The 25,693-nt window shown below is 39.2% G+C and overlaps 1 protein-coding gene across 3 annotated transcripts in view; it reads left to right on the top strand.

Moving 5' to 3' along the window:
• Positions 1-19,821, top strand: part of kifap3 (kinesin associated protein 3) — a 56,370-nt gene extending 36,549 nt beyond the window's left edge. For 2 of the 3 annotated variants that reach the window (XM_062977792.1, XM_062977793.1), the window contains exons 10-20: positions 525-687; positions 3,199-3,299; positions 4,458-4,566; positions 7,958-8,070; positions 10,557-10,722; positions 10,914-11,039; positions 12,292-12,390; positions 12,663-12,748; positions 16,590-16,779; positions 17,200-17,299; positions 19,178-19,821. In XM_062977792.1, coding sequence (XP_062833862.1) covers positions 525-687; positions 3,199-3,299; positions 4,458-4,566; positions 7,958-8,070; positions 10,557-10,722; positions 10,914-11,039; positions 12,292-12,390; positions 12,663-12,748; positions 16,590-16,779; positions 17,200-17,299; positions 19,178-19,286 — 1,362 coding nt within the window. In that variant the 3' untranslated portion in view covers positions 19,287-19,821. Of the gene's footprint in view, positions 1-524; positions 688-3,198; positions 3,300-4,457; positions 4,567-7,957; positions 8,071-10,556; positions 10,723-10,913; positions 11,040-12,291; positions 12,391-12,662; positions 12,749-16,589; positions 16,780-17,199; positions 17,320-19,177 lie in introns of all 3 variants that reach the window. The other variant, XM_062977794.1, reaches the window with a different exon arrangement.
• The last annotated feature ends 5,872 nt before the right edge of the window (positions 19,822-25,693 follow it).

Here is a 25,693-nt window from a genome sequence, read left to right as displayed (position 1 = left end):
CAGTACTATGCAATAATGTGTAATAGAAAAACATCTAGCACTCATTCATGCTCTATTCAAAAATATTTTATTTCTTCCCCATTCCTCTTTCTAAAATCTAGCTGCTTGTCTGCTCCACAATCCCAACTTTTTACTCCAGAGTATTCTCTCCTGTTTTCTCTCAAGAAAGATTAACCAGCCTAAGAACAGAGCTATGTGATGTATTCCTACCATTTCTAATGCATCTCTTGATGCAGCAATTCTTGTTTCGCTGAATGTGATAGAGTGAGAGCCTAACAAATTTTAACAAGCTCGTTCATTGAATAATATTTTAAACTCCAGCATTAATTGGGGAATCTAAAGAACTAGGTGAAATGACATGGGGAAAGTGATCTAGTAACTTAACACATTATTTTCAAAGAAATTTAGTAGATCTCATTTTTTAAAGTATGACATTGAAAGGGAATGTTTATATGTAAAATTCTGTTTACTGCTTGATCGTTATTAAATTTGACATTTTTTACTTTTAATTATTTCTGAAACAGGTTGAAATGGATATTATTGAAAAACTAGTGAAAATGGTGCCGTGTGAACATGAAGACCTGCTGAACATTACTCTTCGCCTTTTACTGAACCTTTCTTTTGACACAGGCTTGAGAAATAAAATGGTACAAGTTGGTCTTCTTCCAAAACTCACGGCATTGCTGGGTAGGTTTAATTTTGCTTCCATTACTCAGTTAAGCATTTAGAGCTACTGATATACTCACTGCTCGGTTGAACTTTTTGAAAGAAATACACAGCTGTCCCTCTACTACAGTGGTTCCCAATCTTTGGGCCTCCGGGTATTTTGGACTTCAGCTCCCACACTTCCTAATAGCTAGTAAGCCGGCTGGGATTTCTGAGAGTTGAAGTCCAAAACACTGGGAGATCGAAAGGTTGGGAGCCACTGCTCTACATTGACTAGTTCGACCTTCATGGATTACTGTTTGTAGTTCACTATCCCCTTGAAGCAATATCCTTTCTCCTGCTTTACTGGGCAAAAGCAGTGTTTAATTCAGTTTTTTTAACCCATAGGTTTTTAAAACTAAAGTTGAATCTAGTTTAATACAACTCATGATAAAAATCTTCTAGATAAGTCTTCAATTAAAATGTGATCTTTAACTGCAGGGTCAAAAATGTAGATAGCATTATAATTGAATTTTCCCAACTGTCATCTTGTATCATCCAGTTTAAGGTTATTGATATCAACCAAGCAGATGTATTTCAGTCTGGAAGCTGTTTACATGAATATTGGATTTCTCATAAAGAAGTTGTTAATACTCATAGTACTGCTTAGATTCTGCTATTTATATGACCGTACTATTAAGAGTTAATTTAAATGACCGAAGGTCCTTTGGTGTATTGCCAAAGTCGGCACTGATCACACGTTCTCAGGTTGTTTTTGGAAGAAATCATTTACTTCCAAAATCCCGGTGATTTTCAGTAAACCAATTTTGAATTATGACTTAATAAATAAATAAATAGAAATTGAAATGCTTTGTATATTAAACTTTTGGGATTTTCTGCAAGATTAAAGTTTAGTTGATGATCTTACATTTGGAAGTTGTCAATCATTAAATATAATGAAGTGTTGTGTGCTTCCCTGGCTGTATGGCCATGTTCTGGCAGCATTTTCTCCTGACATTTCATCTCCATCTGTGGTTGGCATCTTCAGAGGTATCTTTACATCTTCTGAAGATGCCAGCCACAGATGCAGCCACAACGTCAGGAGAAAATGCTGCTATTCTATTCATCATGTCAGAAGCGAAACCCAAGGCACAGTTGTAATGTATTTAGAAACACAAAGTTAAACACTTGGCATTATATTCTGCTAGAACAGGGGCCCCCAACCTAAGGCCTGTGGGCCGGATGCGGCCCTCCAAGGTCATTTACCTGGCCCCTATCCTAAACTTTAGTCTTAGGGATGACCTAAGTCTGAAATGACTTGAAGGCACACAACAACAACAATCCTAATTTTGGGCAATTTCATCATAGCCTGATCCTCCAACAGGAATCATGAGCCGGCCCTTCACTTAAAAAATTTGGGGACCTCAGTGCTAGAACATGGTCATACAGCCCGGAAACCACTCAACACTCCAGAAAAGCCTTCAACAATGTATTAAATATAATATTTTTGTCTACTCCAAGAGACAGAAGCTTTGAAAGAAGCTTTGAAAACCTAGATGTACTTTGCAAATTAGAAATGAGTAACAAGGCAGTGATATTAGTCCCTGGACAGCTTAGGAACTGAGGCCACACACATCTACTATTAATCTATTTTGGGTAGAAGCAGAGGTAATGATAGTAGCGAAAAGAAATTATAGCCCATGTATAGTATACTTTGATATCAATGGTACCTATAGATTCATTTATCTTTAAAGTACAGTATAGCCCCTGTACCTGCAGGATAGGTACTTGTGGTTTCTCCTATCTGCATCCAACAAAATATATCTTCTCTAGGAATGTTCTAGGTCCTCCAAGCGATTCTGTAGTATGCTTCTGCCTAAAATTGCCATAGGTGACCTAGCAAATTTCTAGAGAGGATACCTCTAGGAATGTTTAAGTCCTCCAGGAAACCTCTGATGGAAGTTCTATTTAATTTATGCTATTCACTTCAATAGAGTTAACCATTAAACAGTTTCTTTTCATGGTAGTACAGTAGAGTCTCACTTATCCAACGTTCTGAATTATCCAACGCATTTTTGTGGTCAATGTTTTCAATACATCGTGATATTTTGGTGCTAAATTCATAAATACAGTAATTACTACATAGCATTACTGTGAATTAAACTACTTTGTCTGTAAAAATTTGTTGTATAACATGATGTTTTGGTGCTTAATCTGTAAAATCATAACCTAATTTGATGTTTAATAGGCTTTTCCTTAATCTCTCCTTATTATCCAACATATCCGCTTATCCAACATTCTGCTGGCCCGTTTATGTTGGATAAGTGAGACTTTACTGTAATATGAAGGTTGCACTGTAGTTTCTACTTTAAACCTTCCTGTATGACATTGCATTTCCTGAAAAATACTCAGATTTCAAAAAGAGCAACAATAGGAGGCAATTGTTTCTGTGATCTTTAAGGAGCCTTTTAATCACATGTGGATCAAATTAATCTAAAAATATGACTGGTTAATCCAGGTTATTGTATAATTCTTTTTATTCTTTTTTCATAGAAAATGAAAGTTACAAACAAGTGGCCATGTGTATCCTGTATCACATAAGCATGGATGACCGTTTCAAATCAATGTTTGCTTACACCGACTGTATCCCTCTGGTAGGTTTTCAAATGACCACTTTCTCCCATTTCAGCTATGGCTCTCTCTTAGAAGGTTCATGTTTATGGAAAATCATTATCAAATTACTTTAATGTGTTGAATATGGAACCACTCTTGAAGACAAATTGAAGTTTCAGCTAGTATATAATATTGCAGGCCAGTTCACGGTCCCCCAGACTAATGGAGGGAAGGACTATAGTTTAGAACAGTGATTCCCAAAGTGGGTGCTACCGCACCCCGGTGGGCGCTGCAGCGATCTAGGGGGGTGGTGATGACACCTATTAGGACACAGGGGCGGGGCCAGGGGAGGGGCATGGTTTCTTCCCAAGAGCCCAAGACAGGGCTGAGAATCTATATCTCTCCTGAAGCGCTTGTTGGGACACAGAGGGCGGAGCTAGGGAAGGGGCGGGGCTTCCTTCCAAGAGCCCAAGACAGGGCTGAGCCTCTATACCTCTCCTGAGAGGCCTTTTAGGACTGCTGGGGCGGGGCCTCTTCCCAAGAGCGCGAGACAGGGCTGAGCCTCTATACTCCCCTGAGGCGCTTGTTAGAACACGGGGGCAGGGTATAGAGGTTCAGCCCCGTCAGGCACTTGGGAAGAGGCCCTGCCCCCTCCTCTAGCCCCGCCTTCTGTGTCCTGGCAGGTGCCGCAGGATAGGGATAGAAGCTCAGCCCTGCCTCAGAGCTCATAACTCCTCCCATCCCAGTCCTGGCTGCCCATTTGTGCCCCCACCCACCTCCCCCTCCCAGCCCTGCATCTTGGACTAGGGGAGAGACTCAGCCCCGCCCTCTTGAGCAGGGGCCACGCCCACCCCTCTAAGCCACTTTCCAGGGGGCACTGAGTAATATTTTTTCTGGAAAGGGGGAGGTAGGCCAAATACGTTTGGGAACCATTGGTTTAGAAAAAAAACATGAACAAATTTCTATGCAGACTCCACATATATTATTTATAGTGCAGAAAAATGAAAGAACAATACAACATTTAAAATGAACAATTTTAACCAACAATACCAATATTTTCCAATATTTATTGGGAAACTTTTCCTTGATTTAAGTCTAAGGGGAGCATTGCTTTGCAACATTGCCTTAGTGCTGCTGCTACGTATATTGCTATTCTAACAAGTCTAATAGCTAATCTAATCTAATACATCTGTTGTTAGCTAATGAAGATGCTGTTTGAATGTCCTGATGAACGTGTTGACTTGGAGCTCATTTCCTTTTGCATTAACCTGGCTGCTAATAAGAGGAATGTACAACTTATTTGTGAAGGTGAGTTGAACACCAATATACGATGTAACTGCTTAACTATGAAAACAAACAATCAGATCTCTCTTCCCCTATTTTTTCTGACATGTCTTTTCCCCCTCAAGCCCAGTGCTCCATGCAGACTCTCCTTGACAGGCTATTTCTCTTTCTTTCTTTAAATATTTAGAAAAAAACAGAATGTGAAGTTACCTATTGATTCTCTTTTTTTGGAAATAGCTTTTATTCAATAGCAGAAAGAAATAATTACACAAATTACAAGTTATAAAGTTTTATTTTAAAAAACACTCATCTAAATTTTAACCATTGCTGATACAACACTACAGCTGTAAATATTACTACAAATAGTAACTCATATGCTCATGAGTTTACACACATGCAAACAAAAAAGCAAAGCTAACAAAGACTAATCTATGAATTTCTCACTATCTGATTGTTTTTATCTCTCAATCTATTCTCTTTAAATATTTTAATAACATTCTAGTAATTCATAAATCCCACAATTAACAAATGTCTCCATCATTAGGAAAACCCAGTCTCGCTTGTAGTTAGGCAAATCTCTTCTTGATCAGCCGAGTCAATTTGTCCATCTCAGCTAATTCAGAAAATTTATCTTCACCACCCTTTCTCATAATCTTTCTTCAATTTTCCATTAATTAGATTCTATTTTGTGTTCTTCCCGTCTGAAATTTATCAATCTTTCAGTATCTTTTCCTTGACACATTCAATTGATGTACAGTTTTAGAAAGTTAATCTCTGCACGGGTTTCTCCGAGTAGCAACATAGGAATCCTGTTGATGGGTCTTATTAACCTCATAGCTGGAATCTTTTTATGAAGCTTCCAAAAAATTGTCAAGGGCTCCAGTCATTTAGAGAGAAATAACTTCCATCTGCTGTTTTGGTAGTTCTTGAGCTCTCATGATCTTCCATTCCTTGACATTTGGGAGGGCCAGTACTTCTAAAATGTCCTCTTTGTTGTACCTTGATTTTGCTTAATTTCTGCTTGTTTTTGAGTCCCAGATCCCAGTTTTACAAGTTTGTGATTCATCTGAGTTAGCTCCGCAGTCAGCTTTTACAAGAATTATGCATCTCATTCATTTCTACTTACAAGTCTTTTTCATCAGCCTCAATGTTTCAAAGATTTGGTTAGATCCATTGGTTTTTGCTTAGCTACACAGTGGCTTTACAATATTTATTTATTTATTTATTTATTTATTTATTTATTTACAGCATTTATATTCCGCCCTTCTCACCCCGAAGGGGACTCAGGGTGGATCACATTACACATATAGGCAAACATTCAATGCTTTTTAACATAGAACAAAGACAAACAAACATAGGCTCCGAGGGGCCTCGAACTCATGACCTCCTGGTCAGAGTGATTCATTGCAGTTAATTGCAGCTGGCTTGCTCTCCCGCCTGCGCCACAGCCCGGGACATAATCTTTCTGAGTCCTTTAGTGATTCTAGTATTCATTTCTTGTTAGTCCCCTCGTTGGAAGATTTGCTGTTGTGGCTGGATACACAGGGAAACTGCAGTACCCTTTCTTTTTTCAATATTTTTAGGTTACTGTTACTGATGAGGGGAGGGATTTTACTTCCAAAAATTCAAATATTTATTTCCTGTATGCCTTCAGCCTGGGAAATGTCCTTTGTTTTGGTTTTGAAGATAATGTAAATATAAATAAAATTTTAACTCTTTGGTATTACATAGGCTATTGCTAGCAGTCATCCTGCTCTTAAGATTTATTACCTTTTAGTTGTTTTGTTGGGTTTTTTTTTGTGCAATTTTTAAATTCAGCTGTTAAAACAGCTTTGTGGTGGAGTCTCCTTATGACTACAGCTGCAGTTTCTCTTGTTACATTCCTTTTAGAGTCTAGTCCACTGGTTCCCAACCTGTGGGTCTCCAGGTTCCAACTCCCAGAAATCCCAGCCAGTTTACCAGCTATTAGGATTCCTGGGAGTTGAAGGCCAAAATATCTGAGGATCCACAGGTTGAGAACCGCTGGTCTAGTCAGTAACTTTATTTTACTCATGGTCTTCAGCAGAAAATCTGAAAGGGAGCTTTATTAAGCAGAGAGGAGTGAATTTCACCAGGTAATTTTCTCTATCTGAAGTGGGCAAATTGGCATTGTTTGTATTGTCAATTCACAGCAACCATGCTACAGCAGAACTCCTTTTCTTGGCCCCTAACTAATGTCTGTGCCTCTGAAGACCTTAGGAAAGCCTCTGAGTTCTCCACTCCATGAGGAAAATATCCAGTAGTTCAATGATACCACAATACCGGTGATTGCACAGGTGGTAACTTCCTCCTTGGGAGATTGCATTGCCATCTTGCCAGGGTTCTCTGAATTGCTGAATAAATCAACACTGTATTCTAGGTTTTTATGCAGCTTTGTATCTGGGTGAGATAAAGGAAGATTGCCTCCAGTTTGATTAAAACGGTACTGCAGATTACAGTGATAATTTAATTACTGTATATACTCGAGTATAAGCCGAGTTTTTCAGCCCTTTTTAGGACTGAAAAAGCCCCCCTCGGCTTATACTCAGGTGAGGGTCCTGGTCGGCTTATACTCGAGTATATATGGTACATTTATTATATTTCTCTATTATTATTGGTATTATTACATTTATTATTTTACTCTATGATTATTGTTACTATTACATTTATGTTACTCTATTTTTATTATTTTTAATACATTTATTATTTCACTCCAATATTATTATTGTTATTACATTTATTATTTTACTCTATTATTATTATTAAAAGGATATATAAGGGCATTTACATTGGAGGAGGTGAGAATAATGATTTAATCAGAGTTGGACAGTCTTGTCTTAAATTAGAGTTTTGTGTAAATATTCAAAAACATTTAACCTACCAATGCCTCGATTAATGTAATTTTATTGGTATCTATTTTTGTTTCTGAAATTTATCTCTCGGCTTATACTTGAGTCAGTGTTTTCCCAGTTTTCTTGTGGTGAAATTAGGTGCCTCGGCTTATATTCGGGTCGGCTTATACTCGAGTATATACGGTAACTACATTTTAATCTGTGTTAAATGTAAAAGAACCTTAACACACAAACCCTTAAAAAAACCTTGGTATCCATTATCAAGTTTTAGGCTTATAGATCTATCTTCTTGGAGATACTGCTAAACATAGTACTAACTTTAATCTTTCTTCTCATCAGTTTACTTGGAGTTGACTCTGTCTGTCTCAAAGTTCCTGCATTCCCTGGATTCTTTTTTAAATATAATTTTATGTTGGAAAAATATAGCAAAATATACCATATTATTTGAGTATGTGTAAGCACAGCAAATAATGAGTAATATAAATAGATTGTAAATAATTGCTTGATACATTTTCCTTCTGTCTTTGGTTATGAATCATCCCTAGGAAATGGACTGAAAATGTTGATGAAGAGAGCACTGAAATTCAAGGACCCATTATTGATGAAAATGATTAGGAACATCTCTCAACATGATGGACCAACCAAAACTTTCTTTATTGTAAGTATTGTCATCAGTAATTTTGTTCTTTCTTGCTGTGGAAATAAGATAAAGCATATATATCACTTGAACTAGTAGTAAGTAGTAGTTTAAGTGTGAAAGTGGCTCATCATTTAAAATTATAAATATAATTAAAATGTATAATAAAAAGTAAATACTAAAATAGAATTAAACTATTTACAGTACAGTATTAAAACAATTCACGCCAGAGAAAAAATGCGATAAAAACTATAAGGCCTTTAAAAAGTTCATTTAAAATAATATTCTTGCCCTACATGAATGTTACTTTGCAAATCCATTCACTGTGAATGTCTTAATTCCATAGTTTTCTGGAATTTAGGGGTTCTTTATTAAAATAATGTATCTCAGTAGTCCCTAACTGTGGGAGAGATTGTTGTGGCATTCTCAGAACCACACCTGCCATGGTGTTCAACCCAATCACAAAGCAACTTTCTTACAAGACTTTGGCTTAGTTTTCAAGAACTCCTGGCATTTGACTTCTGGACTCTGACTTTGTTTCCAAGAACTCCTGTCTTTGGATCTCTGGCTGATGACAAATGGTATTTCTGATTTCTGGATTCTGACCTTGGCTTGTTGTTATCTGTATCTTGAATTCTGACTCTGCTGCTTTTCACACACCCAGCATTTTTGATCTTAGATTGTGACCTTGGCTATAATTTGTTCCTGACTTAACTCTGTTACTTCTCCAGCTTGACTTTGGCTAATAATTGGACTTTGAACTTCAGCATTGGCTCACACCTATTGGTTTGTTTGGATTTTGTGCTTCTAATTTTGGACTGTTGACTTTGGCTGGCTTACTGCTTTCTGCTATTTGTTTTGAACTGTGCTCCTGATAAAGTGGCATGTTCATGACATTGTGTTTACTTTCCTGTATTAAAAGTTCAGGTTCATCTTGTTGATTTCACATGCTTTGTGCATTAGTGTAGAAACACAGAAGACCTTGGACTGTCCCCTCTAGTTACTTTTCCCCTTCTCTTTGTTGAGTTCTTGTACTTTTTGTTCAGTTATTTTATAACAGTTTAGTTATTCTATCCTGATACACTCCTGCCTATCCGAATGCTCAATTTAACTCACTTTAAAGCCCTCTATCAGATTAATGAGGTTCTTAGCAAAAATGTGCCTGCCAGTGTTTGTGAGATATCCATCCCTTTCTAGAATCCAAACTTCAACCTTCAGACCATGGTCTAGGAAGCCAAATCATTCCTGGTAGTACCATATACATTCATATTAAGTGGTCAGCATAGATGTGCCCTATACATCTTGCAAATACTTTGAAATACTATGAGGCCCATAATGAAAAGCAAACAGCTTAATATTTTTGGATTTAGAAGAAAATGAAATTCAGAAGAAACTTCAAGAATGAATTAGACATATTTATGATAATCAAGCTGCCCAGATTTTAATTAACAGGAAATTGACTAAATCTTGTAAAATACGGAAAGGTATCAGTCAGGGATTTTCTCATTCACCATTGTTTTTTTTTCTCTGGTGATAGATGTATTAAATCCACAATTGGAGCTCAAAAGGATATAAAAGAAGTATATATAAAAGGCTGAGGTTTTAAATTAAAAGGATTTGCTGATAATTAGTGATTTTTTCAAAGAACGCTCACTATATACTGGTGAAACATTGAACTTTATCCTAAGGGAGTATGGAGAACTATTGGGTTTTCAAATCAACAAAGAAAAAACTGATGTTCTTAGAATATGGCCAAAGAGGAACAAAAGACTTTAAGTGAAAAACTGGGCTTCCAGGTTGTTCATAAAATTAAATATTTCAGAGTAAACGTGTCTTCCAAAATCCCAATGTATTCAGTGATAATTATGGTAAATATGAAATGAGATCAGTAATTAAAATGAAAATTCTGCCAACAATGTTGTTCTTATTTCAATCTTTGCCAATCATGCTAAATGGCTTTCTGTTCAAGCAATAGCAAAAACACCTGTCAACATTCATTTGGTAAAGAAGGAGATGCAGAGTCAGATTCAAGATACTGCAATATGATAAGAAAAGAGTAGGTATGGGTTTGCCCAATCTGAAAATGTGTTATAATACGCGTATAATAAAATTTTATTTGTATTCCACCCTATCTCCCCAAGGAGACTCAGGGCGGATTCTAACATACAATGGCAAACATTCAGTGCCTCCGTAAACAAACAAATACTGACATAAAATCCCAAATACTGACATAAAATTATTCTGGTTGTTTAACATGGATGAAAGACTGGTTAATATTGATAAACAAATAATTACTGCAACAAGAGGGTGCCAGTTTGAAATTTGGGGTGCATATCTTTAGTCTGATACAATAAAATCATATTCAGGTTTCAATAATAGATAAAAGAAAAGATTTTCCTTGAGTAAAAATTATTTTTTCAAAATTCTTTTCATTTATTTTTATTTTTATTTATTTTTTGTATGTGGTATCTCTACTAAATGCTTGCTTTGTTCCCTGACTTGTTTAGGATTATGTTGGTGACCTAGCTGCTCAAATATGTAATGATGATGAAGAAGAATTTGTTATAGAATGCTTAGGAACACTGGCAAATTTGACCCTGCCTGATTTGGATTGGGAACTTGTGCTGAAAGAATATAAAATGGTACAATACCTCAAAGATAAACTAAAGCCAGGTGTGTATTGTTAGTTCATCCGTCTTCCAAGATACTGTTACTGTACCACACAGTGGTGGGTATAATAATTGGTCTATATTCAGTTTTAGTTGTGAATTTGGAGATCATCTAAAATAACATATAACCAGTTTCAGGTTTTTTTTAGTCCCAGTGGGTTTCAGCAATGTAATACTTTCATTCAAATTTATTAGGTTCTGCAGAAGATGACCTCGTCTTGGAAGTGGTAATCATGATTGGAACTGTATCTATGGATGACTCATGTGCAGCACTGTTGGCTAAGTCTGGAATTATTCCAGCACTTATTGAACTGTTAAATGGTAGGTATCTGTGATGTCGTGTAAGCTTTCAAAAGAGTTATGATATTTCTGTTTTTGGGTGGAATGTAAGATGGGAGACCATGGTGTAGTGGTTTGAGTGGTGGACTAAAACTCTGAAGGCCAGGATTTGAGTCTCCACTTGGCCTGTGGGTGATCTAGGGCAACTCACATTCTCACAGCCTCAGAAGAAGACAAAGGCAAATCCCTCTGAACAAATCATGCCAGGAAATCATACATGCAGTAATATTTAAAATTTAGGAATGTCTAAGGCGAGCCCTTGGTGGCACAGCGGATTAAACCACTGAGCTGCTGAACTTGCTGTCCGAAAGGTCGACAGTTCGAATCCAGTGAGCGAAGTGAGCTCCCGCTATTAGCCCCAGCTTCTGCCAGCCTAGCAGTTTGAAAACATGCAAATGTGAGTAGATCAATAGGTACCACTCCGGCAGGAAGGTAACGGCACTCCATGTAGTCATGCCAGCCACATGACCTAGAAGGCGTCTATGGACAACGCCGGCTCTTCACTTTAGAAATGAAGATGAGCAGCAACCCCCAGAGTCGGACACGACTAGACTTAATGTCAAGGGAAAACCTTTACCATTCTACTTTTTATAAAATCATACCATAGAATCATAGAGACCGCAAGTGCAATCCTGCCCAACCTTCTGCCATACAAGAAATAATAATAATAATAATAATAATAATAATAATAATAATAATAATAATAATAATCCTTTATTTATACCTTGCCTCCATCTCCCATTCAGAAGGAAACTCCGCATTCTGAAGCAGCATATTCCACAATCAAAAATCTCTTACTGTCAGGAAATTTTTCTTAATCTTTAAGGGGCATTTCTTTTCTTGTCTTCTTCCTAGTTTCTGGAATAATGGAAAGCAAGCCTTCTCTATTTACAATATGGCATTTTTTTCAAATATTGAAAACATAAGTCTCATGTCACCTCTTGATTTTCTGTTCTTCGAGTTAAGCCTACCCATCTCCCTATATTGCTCCTCATAGGCCATGGTTTTTATGATTTTGGTTGCCCTCCTCCAGATTCATTCCAGCTTGTCATGTGAACTAAAATGTTTTTGAATCAAACTCATAATCAACATCATCTATGACCCTAAGTAGTGGCATGGGCAGAAAGGCAGGGTAGAAATATAGTAAATCGATAAAATAAATAAATTTGTGTCTGTGTGCTTGTAACTGGAACTTTAAATTTTGATGAGAGCTTTTCTTTTTCTTTCTACATAGCTCAACAAGAAGATGATGAGTTTGTGTGCCAAATCATTTATGTATTTTACCAAATGGTCTTTCATCAAGCCACAAGAGATGTAATAATCAAGGAGACTCGTATCCTTTTCCGGTCTAAATCTTCCTTCTTATTTTTCCAGAAACCTCATCTATAGCAAGATTTTGCTTCCCCTATTAAAATTGTCTCACTAGCACCTGATTAAATTACAGTTTACCTCACACTTAACCTTACTATGTCTTCATGAATCATTGATATAAATGTATACATTTTCTTCTTTAACCTCCCTCTATATCTTTTCTAGCAAAACTGTACAGATTAGTATCTGAAGATGTTCAAAAATTGCTTTACATCCTTAACTATGTCTTTCTAGAGGCTCCAGCATATCTTATAGACTTGATGCATGATAAAAATGCTGAGATCCGTAAAGTCTGTGACAACACACTGGATATAATAGCGGTATGTGATACTGATTGATTGTTTGAAAATTTGAAGATGTTACTGTGACTTGGCATATCGCACTTGAAAATATATTAATAGTATTTTTTATTACATTGCAAAGAGATTTTGATGTAATTTACTAGTTCTAGTTTTCTCATTGATTCACATTTGAAAAGTCTTGAACTTTTATCATGTAATTTTTGCTACATTATTTAATTTTTAAACATTGTCCACTGTATTATAATTTATCAACAACTTCAAATAATTAACACATTTGAAAGAGACGCCGAGCTGTGGGTTTTATTTTGTGTCAAAAGCATTGCATAATAAATACATTTAAAAATGATGAAATAAAGGAAATCACAAGCAGCTAAATAGTTTTAGACCAAAAGCGGGCAACAGCGACCGCATTGTCCGTGGCTTTGAACAACTCCTCCATGCATGAGGCAGGGCACTGTGGGCAAGCATACATATGCGGAGTTGTTTGTTCTGCTCCACAGTCACACAAGGTGAAGGATTCCTCCAGGTAGTGCCACCTTGCCAAGTTGTCTTTAGATCTGCCCACTCCGCTTCTGAGTCTGTTTAGGGACTTCCAGATTGCCCATTCTTGGTTTGCCCCTGGAGGAAGATCCTCATGGGGGGCCATCCAGTTGGGATTGCCTGCTTTAGCTGCCCAGAGGGACACTCTTGCTCTTGCTGGAGGAACATCAAGAGGAGTGGTGGTTCTCATGAAGCCCATCCTTGATTTGAGTCTGGTGGGAGGAGGCTGATAGTCATGTAGTGGGTGACTTTCACAATGTTCGACCTTATTTCTCTCACAGTTAGCAGCAACCCGTCGCACGTCAGGAGAGGCAATGCCAGCTGTGGGTGCTGTGGGTGAGGAGCACCTTTGACCACCTTCTTGGATAGAGGCCTGCCTGGTGTGTGTGCTTGCTGAGGCAGGTCACATAGGGAGGGCACAGCCAGAGGTTTTATAAGCCTTGGCTACTCTCCTCTGGCCCTCTTTCTGCTCTCTTTGAGGTTGGATCTGCATGTGTGCTAGATCACTCCACGGGATCCCTGGCCATAATTTGTGTAGACCCTTTTGTCTGGCTTAGTTGTGGTTGCAGAGCTGGATCGGGGATGAAAGTGGACTGTTGCATTGGCAGCACCGCAGGAGGTGACCTGAATGCTGCCAGGTTCGAATCCCACCCGGGGAGAGCACGGATGAGCTCCCTCTATCAGCTCCAGCTCCATGCGGGGACATGAGAGAAGCTTCCCACAAGGATGGTAAAAACATCAAAACATCTGGGCGTCCCCTGGGCAACGTCCTTGCAGATGGCCAATTCTCTTACACCAGAAGCGACTCAGGTTGCTCCTGACACGAAAAAAAAAAAACAGGAGGTGGAAGACAAGTTGCTATTTTTGAGCTAGGCCTTTCCCTCCTTGCTCGCTCATCTTCTGTCCTAGTGGCTATGTTATGGTGTTTGTTTTGCTATCTGTACCCCTGTTCAGAAGATTTCACCTCACTTTCTGTCTCTGAGAATTGGATTTTGAAAAAATTGGCTTGTTATGGAACAAGGGTTGGTGCTAAAGCAGTGTTTCTCAGCCTTTGGATCCCCAGATGTTTTGGCCTTCAACTCCCAGAAATCCTGACAGCTGGTAAACTGTCTGGGATTCCTGGGAGTTGTAGGCCAAAACACCTGGGGACCCACAGGTTGAGAACCACTGTGATGATGATGTTGATGACGACAACAACGACAACAACTTTATTTTTGTATCCTGCCTCCATCTCCCCGAAGAGACTCGAGGCGGCTTACATGGGGAAGCCCAACGACATAGTTAAAATGTAACACATTAAAATTCAAATAACAGCATCATAAAACAATATGAAACAAACAACAATATAACACAGTATAAAATAGCCATCAAGAAGAACCAGTGACTTAAAATAGTAAACAGTTTCTGGGCTCAGCGGGCAGGATAGTGAAAATCAGTTGTGAAGACAGGGCTGATGGATAAAGTCCAAATGTCAGATGGGAAAAAATAGGGATAGAGGGCAATATAAGTAGAGCACTATAATTCTGAGTAGGAAATAGTAGTAGAATGCAAGGACTAGATTTTGAATCATAGCTGGGGCCAAGGTTTTCTGGGTAACTGTCTAATCAAAAGCACAGTGGAACATCCATGTTTTTAGCTCTTTGTGGAAGATGGACAAGGTAGGTGCCAGCCTGATTTCCCTGGGGGGAGAGTTCTGGGGGGGGGGGCACAGAGAAGACCCTCTTCTCTAAAGAAACTTAAGTTGCGATACCCTTTCCCTTGATAACTTCCAGGAGTGAATTTCCTTTCTGGAGGGTAGGATTCTCTTACTTCCTGTTGTCACACCCATGTTCATAACAATGATGTAACTCGGATGTTTGTAACCTGGGGATTGCCTGTATTCTGTTGCTTTTTACAATGCATTTAATCTGAATCTCTTTTGGTTGAATCTAAGAAATATTCTTTTCCATTTCTCTCTCTAAATGGGATTTCTTTTGCCTGTCAAAAAAGTGTAATCTTTTCTTCAGAATAATAGGAGGGACATCTTTGAACAATATCTGTTGGTTGTCAATTGTCTGCTTATTCTAGTGCTGTTGTGTTAAAGTCAAATTGTGAACATGGAATCTTACAATACTGACCACCAATTCTCTTGGCAAATTTAGGTATCTGGTCATGTATTAAATCTTTTCGGTAGGTCATATCAACCTCACTGCTGAAACCTTTATATGAGATTTCAAAATATTATTTAAAGCTTCAGGCATTTTAGTCCTGATATCTTCCCTCTGCTGTTCTAGGATTCCTTGGACTTTGATCATTTTCTTCTCTCACTTAGTTTAGCTCTGCAGTCAGGTTGTCCAAGGAGTTGCATATTTTTTTCAACTCTGCAGAAAAGTCATTTCTTATTGACCTTAGTTCTTCAAAGCATTGAGCTAATTCAGTTGATTTAGGTTGATGTAGATGCTTATTTAGTTGTGCTGGATGACATTTGTCTTGAAACTAAGGCATACATTGGGGGGGGGGGGGGTGGCAAGATTTGTTCAGAGGATGTCTGCCTTTGACATCCTCTGAGGTGGAAAGAATGTAACATGTCCAAGGACACCAAAGAGGTTTCTGTGACTGAGCAGGGATTTGAACTCAGGCCTCCAAAGGTATAGTCTAAGGGCTCCTCAGACTTTTTAAGCAGAGGACGAGTTCAAGGTCCCTCAGACTGTTAGCGGGGCAGTTCTATAGGGGTTTTTTTTGGGGGGGGGTGAACAAATTTCTATGCACATTACACATATCTTATTTGTAGTGCAAAAAACACAAAAGAATGCTACAATATTTAAGGTGAATAACAATTTTAACCAACATAAACTTACCAGTATTTCAAGCGTGAGCATACTTTTAGCTGATGAGATAGCCAAATTAATTAGGATTATTGTTGTTGTTGTGTGTCTTCAAGTCAATTCAGATTTAAGGCGACCCTAAATCTAAAGTTTAGGGTAGAGGTCAGGTAAATGACCTTGGAGGGCTGCATCCGACCCATGATTCTTTGTTTGGGAACTCCTGATGTAGTCTAATACTCAAACCACTGCAATTTATTAATGAAACATTCCAATTTGCTTTAGCTTCAGAATAGAGCTGATACTCATGCCCTGCAATATGGATTACTTCTGATTAGACATGCCTTGCAATCACTCAAGATCATGAAAAGTGAAAGAGCGCATATTTTGATTTCTTTCAGTTTCATACCTAAAATACACTCATCTCCTTTTCTGCAATGTAGTAGTTAGGTTCCCTTTCACAATCAAAGGGTTGCTTTGAAATCTTAGCATTGACATTTCTAAATGTACTTATATAGGAGTATGATGAGGAGTGGGCTAAGAAAATCCAGAGTGAAAAATTCCGGTGGCACAACTCCCAGTGGCTAGAAATGGTTGAAAGTCGGCAGTTGGATGAAAATGAGCAGTATCTGTATGGGGATGAACCTATTGAGCCCTACATCCATGAAGGTGACATTTTAGAGAGGCCTGATCTTTATTACAATGCTGGTAAGTTGGAGCAAGCATCTATTTCCCATTGCACTTAAATCTGCATTGCACTCAGTGTTCTAGTAATGTTTGACCCAAATATTCTATTCCCCATACAAAGGAGGCTTGTAGCTCATTTGCTTATTAAGTGTGCATTTAAAGCTGAATACATATTTTATAAAATTGCATATGGTTCTTCTTAACAGAGTCACCATAAGGACCTAGAAGATTATTTATTTCCTCTTCTATCAAGAGCAGCAATCACTTGAGCACTGATGCCCCTAACAAAGTTTTTCTGGTTCTCGGTGGCAGGTGTTTTTCTGAAAAATAACTTCCAGGATATAAAACCAACAGGATTTGCTGGTGAACATTGGGTATGTAAGATTCATGAAAGAAAACTAATTAATTAATTGTTTGTTGTATCCTTTTCTATTTTGACAGATGGGCTGCTAACACATGATGGCGTAGTGAGTCCTGATTTTTACAGTGACTATCACCTTCAGAATGGAGATCTTGTGGGTCAGCATTCTTTCCCTAGCAGGTAAACTGATTCTTAAAAAGGTTAGTTGTATTATTTTGCTGCTTTGTTTTATACCTGTCCAAACCTAGTCTCAGGACACAGTTCTAAACTTGCATTCTAAATTATTAGAGGGCGAAGGATTTGGCACATATCCTGCTGTACTGGTTGGTATCAGGATTTGCTAAGAGCTCACAAGATATGCAAATAGAACACCCTAAAAGGGCCAGCATGGTAAAGTATTGGAGCAATAAATATTCATCATTATTGAATCAGGTATGCCTAAGTGTGGATGCTTTCCTGGACTAGAACCTAGAATCCTTGAATGTGAAATGTAATTTGTTCTGCACAACTACAGCTCCTGGATTCCTGACATCTGCAAATGGGTTTGAGGTTATAGGCACAGTGAGGAATCACATGGCTTGTGATGCTTATAACTTTGTAGCAGAATCCTGGTATTTGCAGTGTAGTTTGGAATCTTCTGTGTTGGTTCTAATATAGATGCCTTTTAGACAGATCTGAAGAAGGTGAGCATTTTGGACAAAACTTAGAGGCAACACTTTAACTTGCGTCATTATAATTCCTGCGCAGTTAGGGATAATGGAATGGAACTGCTAAAAGTTTTTTTTAATACACTGAGTACTGTTGTTGTTAGTGTGCAGAGTGTTAACTTACTTATATTGGTCCCATGCTTTTCCTTCTCCAACAACTACCCAGTCCAGAAGTGTGGGAGGTAGCAACCATATTTCCTGAAGTACTTAAGGTGTCCTATCACTTCAAGAAGTTGTAGACGGCTACCTCTCAGACTTCCTGGACTGACAGATATGTTGCTCTGAGTGACATGTGATTCTCTTTTGACATAATAATAGAAAAACACTGATATCTATCTTACATAATTAAAGTAACAAAATTAAGATGTCTTCAGAAGCTAAGATAACATGGTATTGAATGATTTTTTTTTTCATATTTAAACATGCTTATGGGGATCCACTTACTTTTTCCCTTTGATTCTGTTATTGTTGTTGTTATTGTCATTTTGTCCCTTGGTGTCAGTTGTTTTCCTTGGTCAATATGCTATACTATTACTCCTTTTCCTTGTTCAGTCTGTTCAATCTAGCTAATCTATTTTGTGACTCCTAAGATTTACTTGGATTTTATTAGAGGCTCTGCTTAATTCTGATTCTAGTTTGAATCAGGGATAGCAATGATAGTATCTTTCAGTGTTTTTCATAAACAGCAAAGTAAAAGCAAAATAGATACAATAAAATTGTACTTTTATCTTTGAAATCAGTCCTGGACCATGGCCGGTCACAGGAAATTAGAAAAAGGGATGGAAAGCAAGATTCCCCATTCGAATTATGAGATTTCCCTTCTGAGATAGTACTTATTTACTCTCCGGCTAGTTTGGTTTCAGCATTTTTTCAAGTGCTTCAGCGTTGGCAGTGTCCTGATAAGTACTCCATAATTTCCTATCCTGGTTTTGAGCCCTGAATGCGGTATACTCTGCTTGGCTGCAACAAGTTTTTAAATCTTATTTTGGGCTTTCTTGTGGGTTTTTTAATGTGCAGTATTTGGTTTGATATATGCCACAGCACACAGTTAAGAGTGTGCGTTTTGTAGACACCCCACTTTCAGACCAGCTTCAAGCTGCATTATATGGTCTGTGTAGGTCTGGCCTGCACAACTTGGAAGTACAAAGGGACCCAAATTAAAATAGTCTAGACTTCTTCAGGCCACATACCCAGGGCAGGAGGTATCTTGTTCTTTGAGAATCTGCCCATGGATCTCCTGGGATCCCTTTCACATTTGGGGGGGGGGGGGGATCCTGAAGCAGCTAAACATCATCTTGGATGATGCCCATTTTACAAATGTCAACTCACCTTTGTATTCTTTTCTACATAGTGTTGCAATGGATGGATCTGGCCAGCCTGTGGGTATCCCAAGTCGCCCGACCACTGCATATGGTTATCGACCAGATGATCCTTTCTGTTACAACTATGGAACACGATAAATCCCTACTGTTACAGCTTCGGAGGCTGCTGTATTAAACGTCTTATATCTGTAGTTAAATTAAGATTTTTCCTTAGTAATGCATAATACTACTGTTTTAAACTTACCTATGTGATAAACTCCCTTTAGTATTTATTATTCTAAAGCAGTGTTTCCCAACCTGTGGGTCACCAGGTGTTTAGCCCTACAACTCCCAGAAATCCCAATTTACCACCTTTTAGGATTTCTGGGAGTCAAAAGCCAAAACATCTGGGGACCCACAGGTTCAGAAACACTGTTCTACAGAAATGTTGATCATTTAGTTACTCTTACCCACATTTGTCTGTTGTACAGTTTCTATCAGATGTTGGAAACTACTAACTGAAAAGTTACACTGTTATAGTATGATGCGTTATGTTAATTTAATTTTATTATTATTAAAAACTAAATATATAGTCCCGTAGTATTAAATCCCCAGGCTCCTTAGGTGTATTAACTTGACTTGTGAAAATGTTTATCTTTTTTTAAAAAATAAAGTTTACTTTAAGTTTGGATAATGTCCTTGAAGAAGAGTGGTCTTTTTTGATAGAATTACAAACCTAGTAGAATGCTCTGGAGTCACATATTTCAATTTTAGTAAGGCCTTTCACTAGCTCCTATGTGGAATTCTTGAAAAAAAGCTTAGACTATGGGTTAAATAATATTACTGTTAGGTGACTTGAACAACCAAATGTCTCCCCTTCATTCTGAAAGAGAAGTCACTACTGGCAGCCCATGAGAAGTAAATGGTGGGATGCCACAGGGTTCTGTCTTGAGCCCAGTACTTAGTATTTAACTTTTTTATTAATTACTTAGATGATGAAAGATATGCTTATCAAATTGCAGATATCACTAAATTAGGTAGGATGAGAATTCAAAGTGACCCTAACAGATTAGATAACTGGCCAAAACCTGCAAAAGGAATTTCAACAGGGAGAAATGCAAGGTACTACACTTTGGCAGAAAAAAATGGAATGCAGAAATATAGAATGAGTGACAGCTGGTTTGACATTAGTAGATGTGAAAGGGATCTAGAAGTCTTAGTGGAGCACGGGAGCCCCTGGTAATGCAGTGGGTTAAATCTTTGTGCTAGAAGGACTGATTACTTGAAGGTTGGGTTGCTGACTTGAAGGTTGCCAATTTGAATCCAACCCCAGGACAGCGTGGATGAGCTCCCTCTATCAGCTCCAGCTCTGTGCGGGGACATGAGAGAAGCCTCCCACAAGTATGATAAAAACATCAAAAACATCCAGGCGTCCCCTGGGCAACGCCCTTGCAGACGGCCAATTCTCTCACACCAGAAGCGACTTGCAGTTTCTCAAATCACTCCTGACACGAAAAAAAAGCGGACCACAAGCTGCACATGAGCCGACCATGTGATGTAGCGACTAAAGAATCCAAGACTGCATCAATAGGAGCATAATACCTAGAACAGGCTTGCGCAATCTGCGGCCCTCCAGGTGTTTAGGTCTCCAACTCCCAGAATCCCTAGGCAGCTTTTCCAATGGCCAGAAATTTGGGGAGCTGAAGCCCAAAACAGCTGGAGGACTGCAGGTTGTGCAGGCCTGATCTAGATCAAAGGAAGTAACAGAACTACTCTGTCCTGCTTTGGTCAGACCTCACCTGTTATATCAGAAGAGAATGCTTCTGGAACATGGCCATACAGCCTGAAAAACTCACAGTAACCCAGTGATTCTGGCCATAAAAGCCTTCAACAACATGTTCTCTATTTTCTCTTTGGAGGAGGATGGCCATGGACTTCCTTAGTTTCCTTTGCAGATGGGAATCAAGGCAAATCACTTTGCCTAGGATGAGCTCCAAGGATCTCTTTTTCTCTGTATAAGGTGTTGCAACCCAGTCTTGCATCTATTTGAGAATTCAGTTCTGGGCACCATATTTCAAATAGGATTTTGACAACCCAGAGTGTGTCTAGAGAAGGGCAAACAAAATTGTAAAATATCTGAAAATACATCACTATGAAGAATGGCTTAGGGAGCTGGTTATGTTTAGCTTGGAGAGGTGGTTAAGAGCCATGTTGAAATATTGGAAAGAATGTCATATAGAATTACAGTAGAGTCTCACTTATCCAACACTCGCTTATCCAACGTTCTGGATTATCCAACGCATTTCTGTAGTCAATGTTTTCAATATATTGTGATATTTTGGTGCTAAATTTGTAAATACAGTAATTACAACATAACATTACTGCATATTGAACTACTTTTTCTGTCAAATTTGTTGTCTAACATGATGTTTTGGTGCTTCATTTGTAAAATCATAACCTAATTTGATGTTTAATAGGCTTTTCCTTAATCCCTCCTTATTATCCAACATATTCGCTTATCCAACATTCTGCCGGCCCGTTTATGTTGGATAAGTGAGACTCTACTGTACTAGCAAGCTTGTTTTCTGCTGCTCCAGAGAACTAACGAATTGAAGTTCAACAAGGACAAATGCAAGATACTTCACTTCGGCAGAAAAAAATGGAATGCAAGGATACAGAATGGGGGACGCCTGGCTAGACAGCAGTACATGTGAAAAAGATCTTGGAGTCCTTGTGGACAACAAGTTAAACATGAGCCAGCAGTGTGATGCGGCTGCTAAGAAAGCCAATGGGATTTTGGCCTGCATCAATAGGGGAATAGCGTCTAGATCCAGGGAAGTCATGCTCCCCCTCTATTCTGCCTTGGTCAGACCACACCTGGAATACTGCATCCAATTCTGAGCACCGCAGTTGAAGGGAGATGTTGACAAGCTGGAATGTGTCCAGAGGAGGGCAACTAAAATGATCAAAGGTCTGGAGAACAAGCCCTATGAGGAGCGACTTAAAGAACTGGGCATGTTTAGCCTGCAGAAGAGAAGGCTGAGAGGAGACATGATAGTCATGTACAAATATGTGAGGGGAAGTCATAGGGAGGAGGGAGCAAGCTTGTTTCCTGCTGCCCTGGAGACTGGGACGCGGAACAATGGCTTCAAACTACAGGAAAGGAGATTCCACCTGAACATCAGGAATAACTTCCTGTGAGAGCTGTTCGGCAGTGGAACTCTCTGCCCCGGAGTGTGGTGGAGGCTCCTTCCTTGGAGGCTTTTAAGCAGAGGCTGGATGGCCATCTGTCGGGGGTGCTTTGAATGCGATTTCCTGCTTCTTGGCAGGGGGTTGGACTAGATGGCCCATGAGGTCTCTTCCAACTCTACTATTCTATGATTCTAGGAATGTGTGTGTGTGTGTGGGGGGGGGGGGGGTTGAGTCCAATTTGCCTTCCACCAGACTCCGAACCAGAGTTCCACAAATGAACAGCTCTTGCAGTCAGGAACTTCTTCCTAATGTTCAGGTGGAATCTCCTCTCCTGTCATTGGAACCCATTGCTTTGAGATCTAGTATCCAGAGCAGCAGAAAATATACCTACTCTCCTTTCCTTATTATATCCTTTCACTTATGGCATCCTTTCACATAAATAAGTCTATTATCCTTGTTAATACTCTTGAGATGTGGCCTATGCAAGGCCACTGTGTAGAAGTGGAGATCTGGCTTGTTTTCTGGTTGGATGACCAGCAACACCTATTGAAATCCTGGCTTCTACACATCCATGAAATCAGGCATGGACAGACATCCTCCAGGTGTTTTGGACTTCAACTCCCAGAAACCCCAGCCATTTTACCAGCTGTTAGAAATTGTGGGAGTTGAAGTCCAAAACACTTGGAGGAGCAAAGTTTGCCCATGCCTGCATTAAAAGGACAGGAGCAATGCAGCAATCCTCAAATAGATGCAGGACTGGGTTGCAACACCTTGTACAGAGAAAAGTTGCTGGGAGCTCATCCTGGGCAATGCCAGATTTGCCTTGATTCTCATCTGCAAAGGAAAGCATCTAAGGAAGACCGTAGCAATCTGTTGTTGAAGGCTTTCATGGCTGGGATCACAGGATTGTTGTATGTTTTCCGGGCTGTATGGCCACGTTCCAGAAGTATTCTCTTGTGGCAATCCTCCTCCAAAGAGAAAGTGGAGAACGTGTCGTTGAATGCTTTCATGGCCAAAATCACTGGGTTGCTGTGAGTTTTCCGGGCTGTATGGCCATGTTTCAGAAGCATTCCTTTCTCACGTTTCACCCACATCTATGATAGGCATCCTCAGAAGTTGTGAGGTCTGTTGGAATCTAGGCAAGGGAGGTTTATATATCTGTGGAAGGTCCAGGGTGGGAGAAACTCTTGTCTGTTGGAGACAAGTGTGAATGTTGCAATAGACCACCTTGATTAGCACTGAAAAGCCTTGCAGCTTCAAGGCCTAGCTGATTCCTACCTGGGGAATCCTTTCTTGGGAGGTGTTAGCTGGTCCTGATTGTTTCATGTCTGGAAATCTCCTGCTTTTAAGTGTTGTTCTTTATTCACTGTCCTGATCTTAGAGTTTTTAATACTGGTAGCCAGATTTTCACTTTCATAGTTTCCTCCTCTCTGTTGAAAATGTCCACCTGCTTGTGGATTTCAGTGGCTTCACTGTGTAGTCTGACATGGTAGTTGTTGGAATGGTCCAGCATTTCTGTATTCTCAAATAATATTGTGTGTCCATGTTGGTTCATCAAGTGCTCTGCTATGGCTGATTTCTCTGGTTGAGTAAGTCTGCAGTGCCTCTCATGTTCCTTGATTCGTGTTAGGATGCTGCGTTTGGTGGTCCCTATGTAGACTTGTCCACAGCTGCATGGGATACCGTAGACTCCTCCTCTTGTCCTTTGCTAAATGTAGCATCTTTTGGATTTTCTTAGTGGGTCTGTAGATAGTTTGTGTTTCCTCATGAATCAAGGAACATGAAAGGCACTGCAGATTGATTCAACCAGAGAAATCAGCCATAGCAGAGCACTTGATGAAACAATGATGAATATTATTTGAGAACACAGAAATGCTGGACCACTCTAACAAGCACCATGTCAGACTACACAGAGAAGCCAGTGAAATTCACAAGCATGGGGACAATTTCAACAGAAACTATGAAAATGAGAAAAAAAAACCCAGTAAAGTCATGAGTATGTCACTGTGTGCCTCATCACACTAGAGCATGAATCCACTTTAAATTCAGGGTTTGTAGTTTGGTGAGGCCCGGGACCTGTCTGGCTGAGCTGTTTAAAGCCCACTCCCTAAAATCCATGCACTTTATCAAAAGCCCTTGAAATTGTGTATTTTCTTATGCTCGACCCCTTTTTATCCATAGTGGTTGATGTTTGTATCATTACCTCATTTTGCTTGGTCATTTTATGTTTTATTGTATGCTGTGTTTTAATTATTTTACTTGATTGTTGTACCATTGTTTTTAGTTATTGATATGTGTTTTAAATTGTTATACAATAGAGTCTCACTTATTCAACACTCGCTTATGCAACGCTCTGGATTATCCAACGCATTTTTGAAGTCAATGTTTTCAATACATCGTGATATTTTGGTGCTAAATTTGTAAATACAGTACTACATAGCATTACTGTGTATTGAACTACTTTTTCTGTCAAAAAAACATGTATAACATGATGTTTTGGTGCTTAATTTGTAAAATAATGACCTAATTTGATGTTTAATAGGCTTTCTCTTAATCCCTCCTTATTATCCAACATATTTGCTTATCCAACATTCTGCCGGTCCGTTTATGTTGGATAAGTGAGACTCTACTGTACTTTGTTTCTGTGTTGGGTTTGGCCCCATGTTAGCCGCCCCGAGTCCCTTTGGGGAGATGGTGGCGGCATAGAAAAATAAAGTAGTATTATTATTTTTATTACGGCACTCCATGCAGTCATGCCGGCCACATAACCTTGCAGGTGTTTTCGGACAACGCTGGCTCTTCAGCTTAGAAATGGAGATGAGCACCAACCCCCAGAGTCAGTCACGACTGGACTTAACGTCAGGGGAAAGCCTTTACCCTTTACCTATTATTATTATTGAAGTGGATTTAAAGTGGATCCAAGCTTTAGTGTGATGAGCTCCACAGTAAATAAAGAACAACACTCAGAAAACAGGAAGTCCGGGCAGGAAACAATCAGGGCCAGCTAACACCTCCCAACAAACTATTCTCCCAAGCAGGAATCAGCCAGGCTTTGAAGCTTCAAGGCTATTCAATGCAGTTTCTCAAATCGCTCCTGACACGAAAAAAAATATTCAACGCTGATCAAGGTGGCAAATTGCAACATTCACACTTGCCTCAAACAGGCAAGAGTTCTTTCCCACACCCTGGACCTTCCACAGATATATAAACCTCACCTGGTTTCCAACAGACCTCACAATCTCTGAGGATGCCGGCCATAGATGTGGGCAAAACGTCAGGAAAGAATGCTTCTGGAACATTGCCACACAGCCCGGAAAACTCAGCAACCCAAAGCAAAGAACGTTCGACAACACAGAGAACGTTCGGTCTCTTGT

The sequence above is a fragment of the Anolis carolinensis genome, chromosome 4, assembly GCF_035594765.1.
Source record: "Anolis carolinensis isolate JA03-04 chromosome 4, rAnoCar3.1.pri, whole genome shotgun sequence".
Lineage (NCBI taxonomy): Eukaryota > Metazoa > Chordata > Lepidosauria > Squamata > Dactyloidae > Anolis > Anolis carolinensis.
This window is presented reverse-complemented; position numbering and strand designations above follow the sequence as displayed.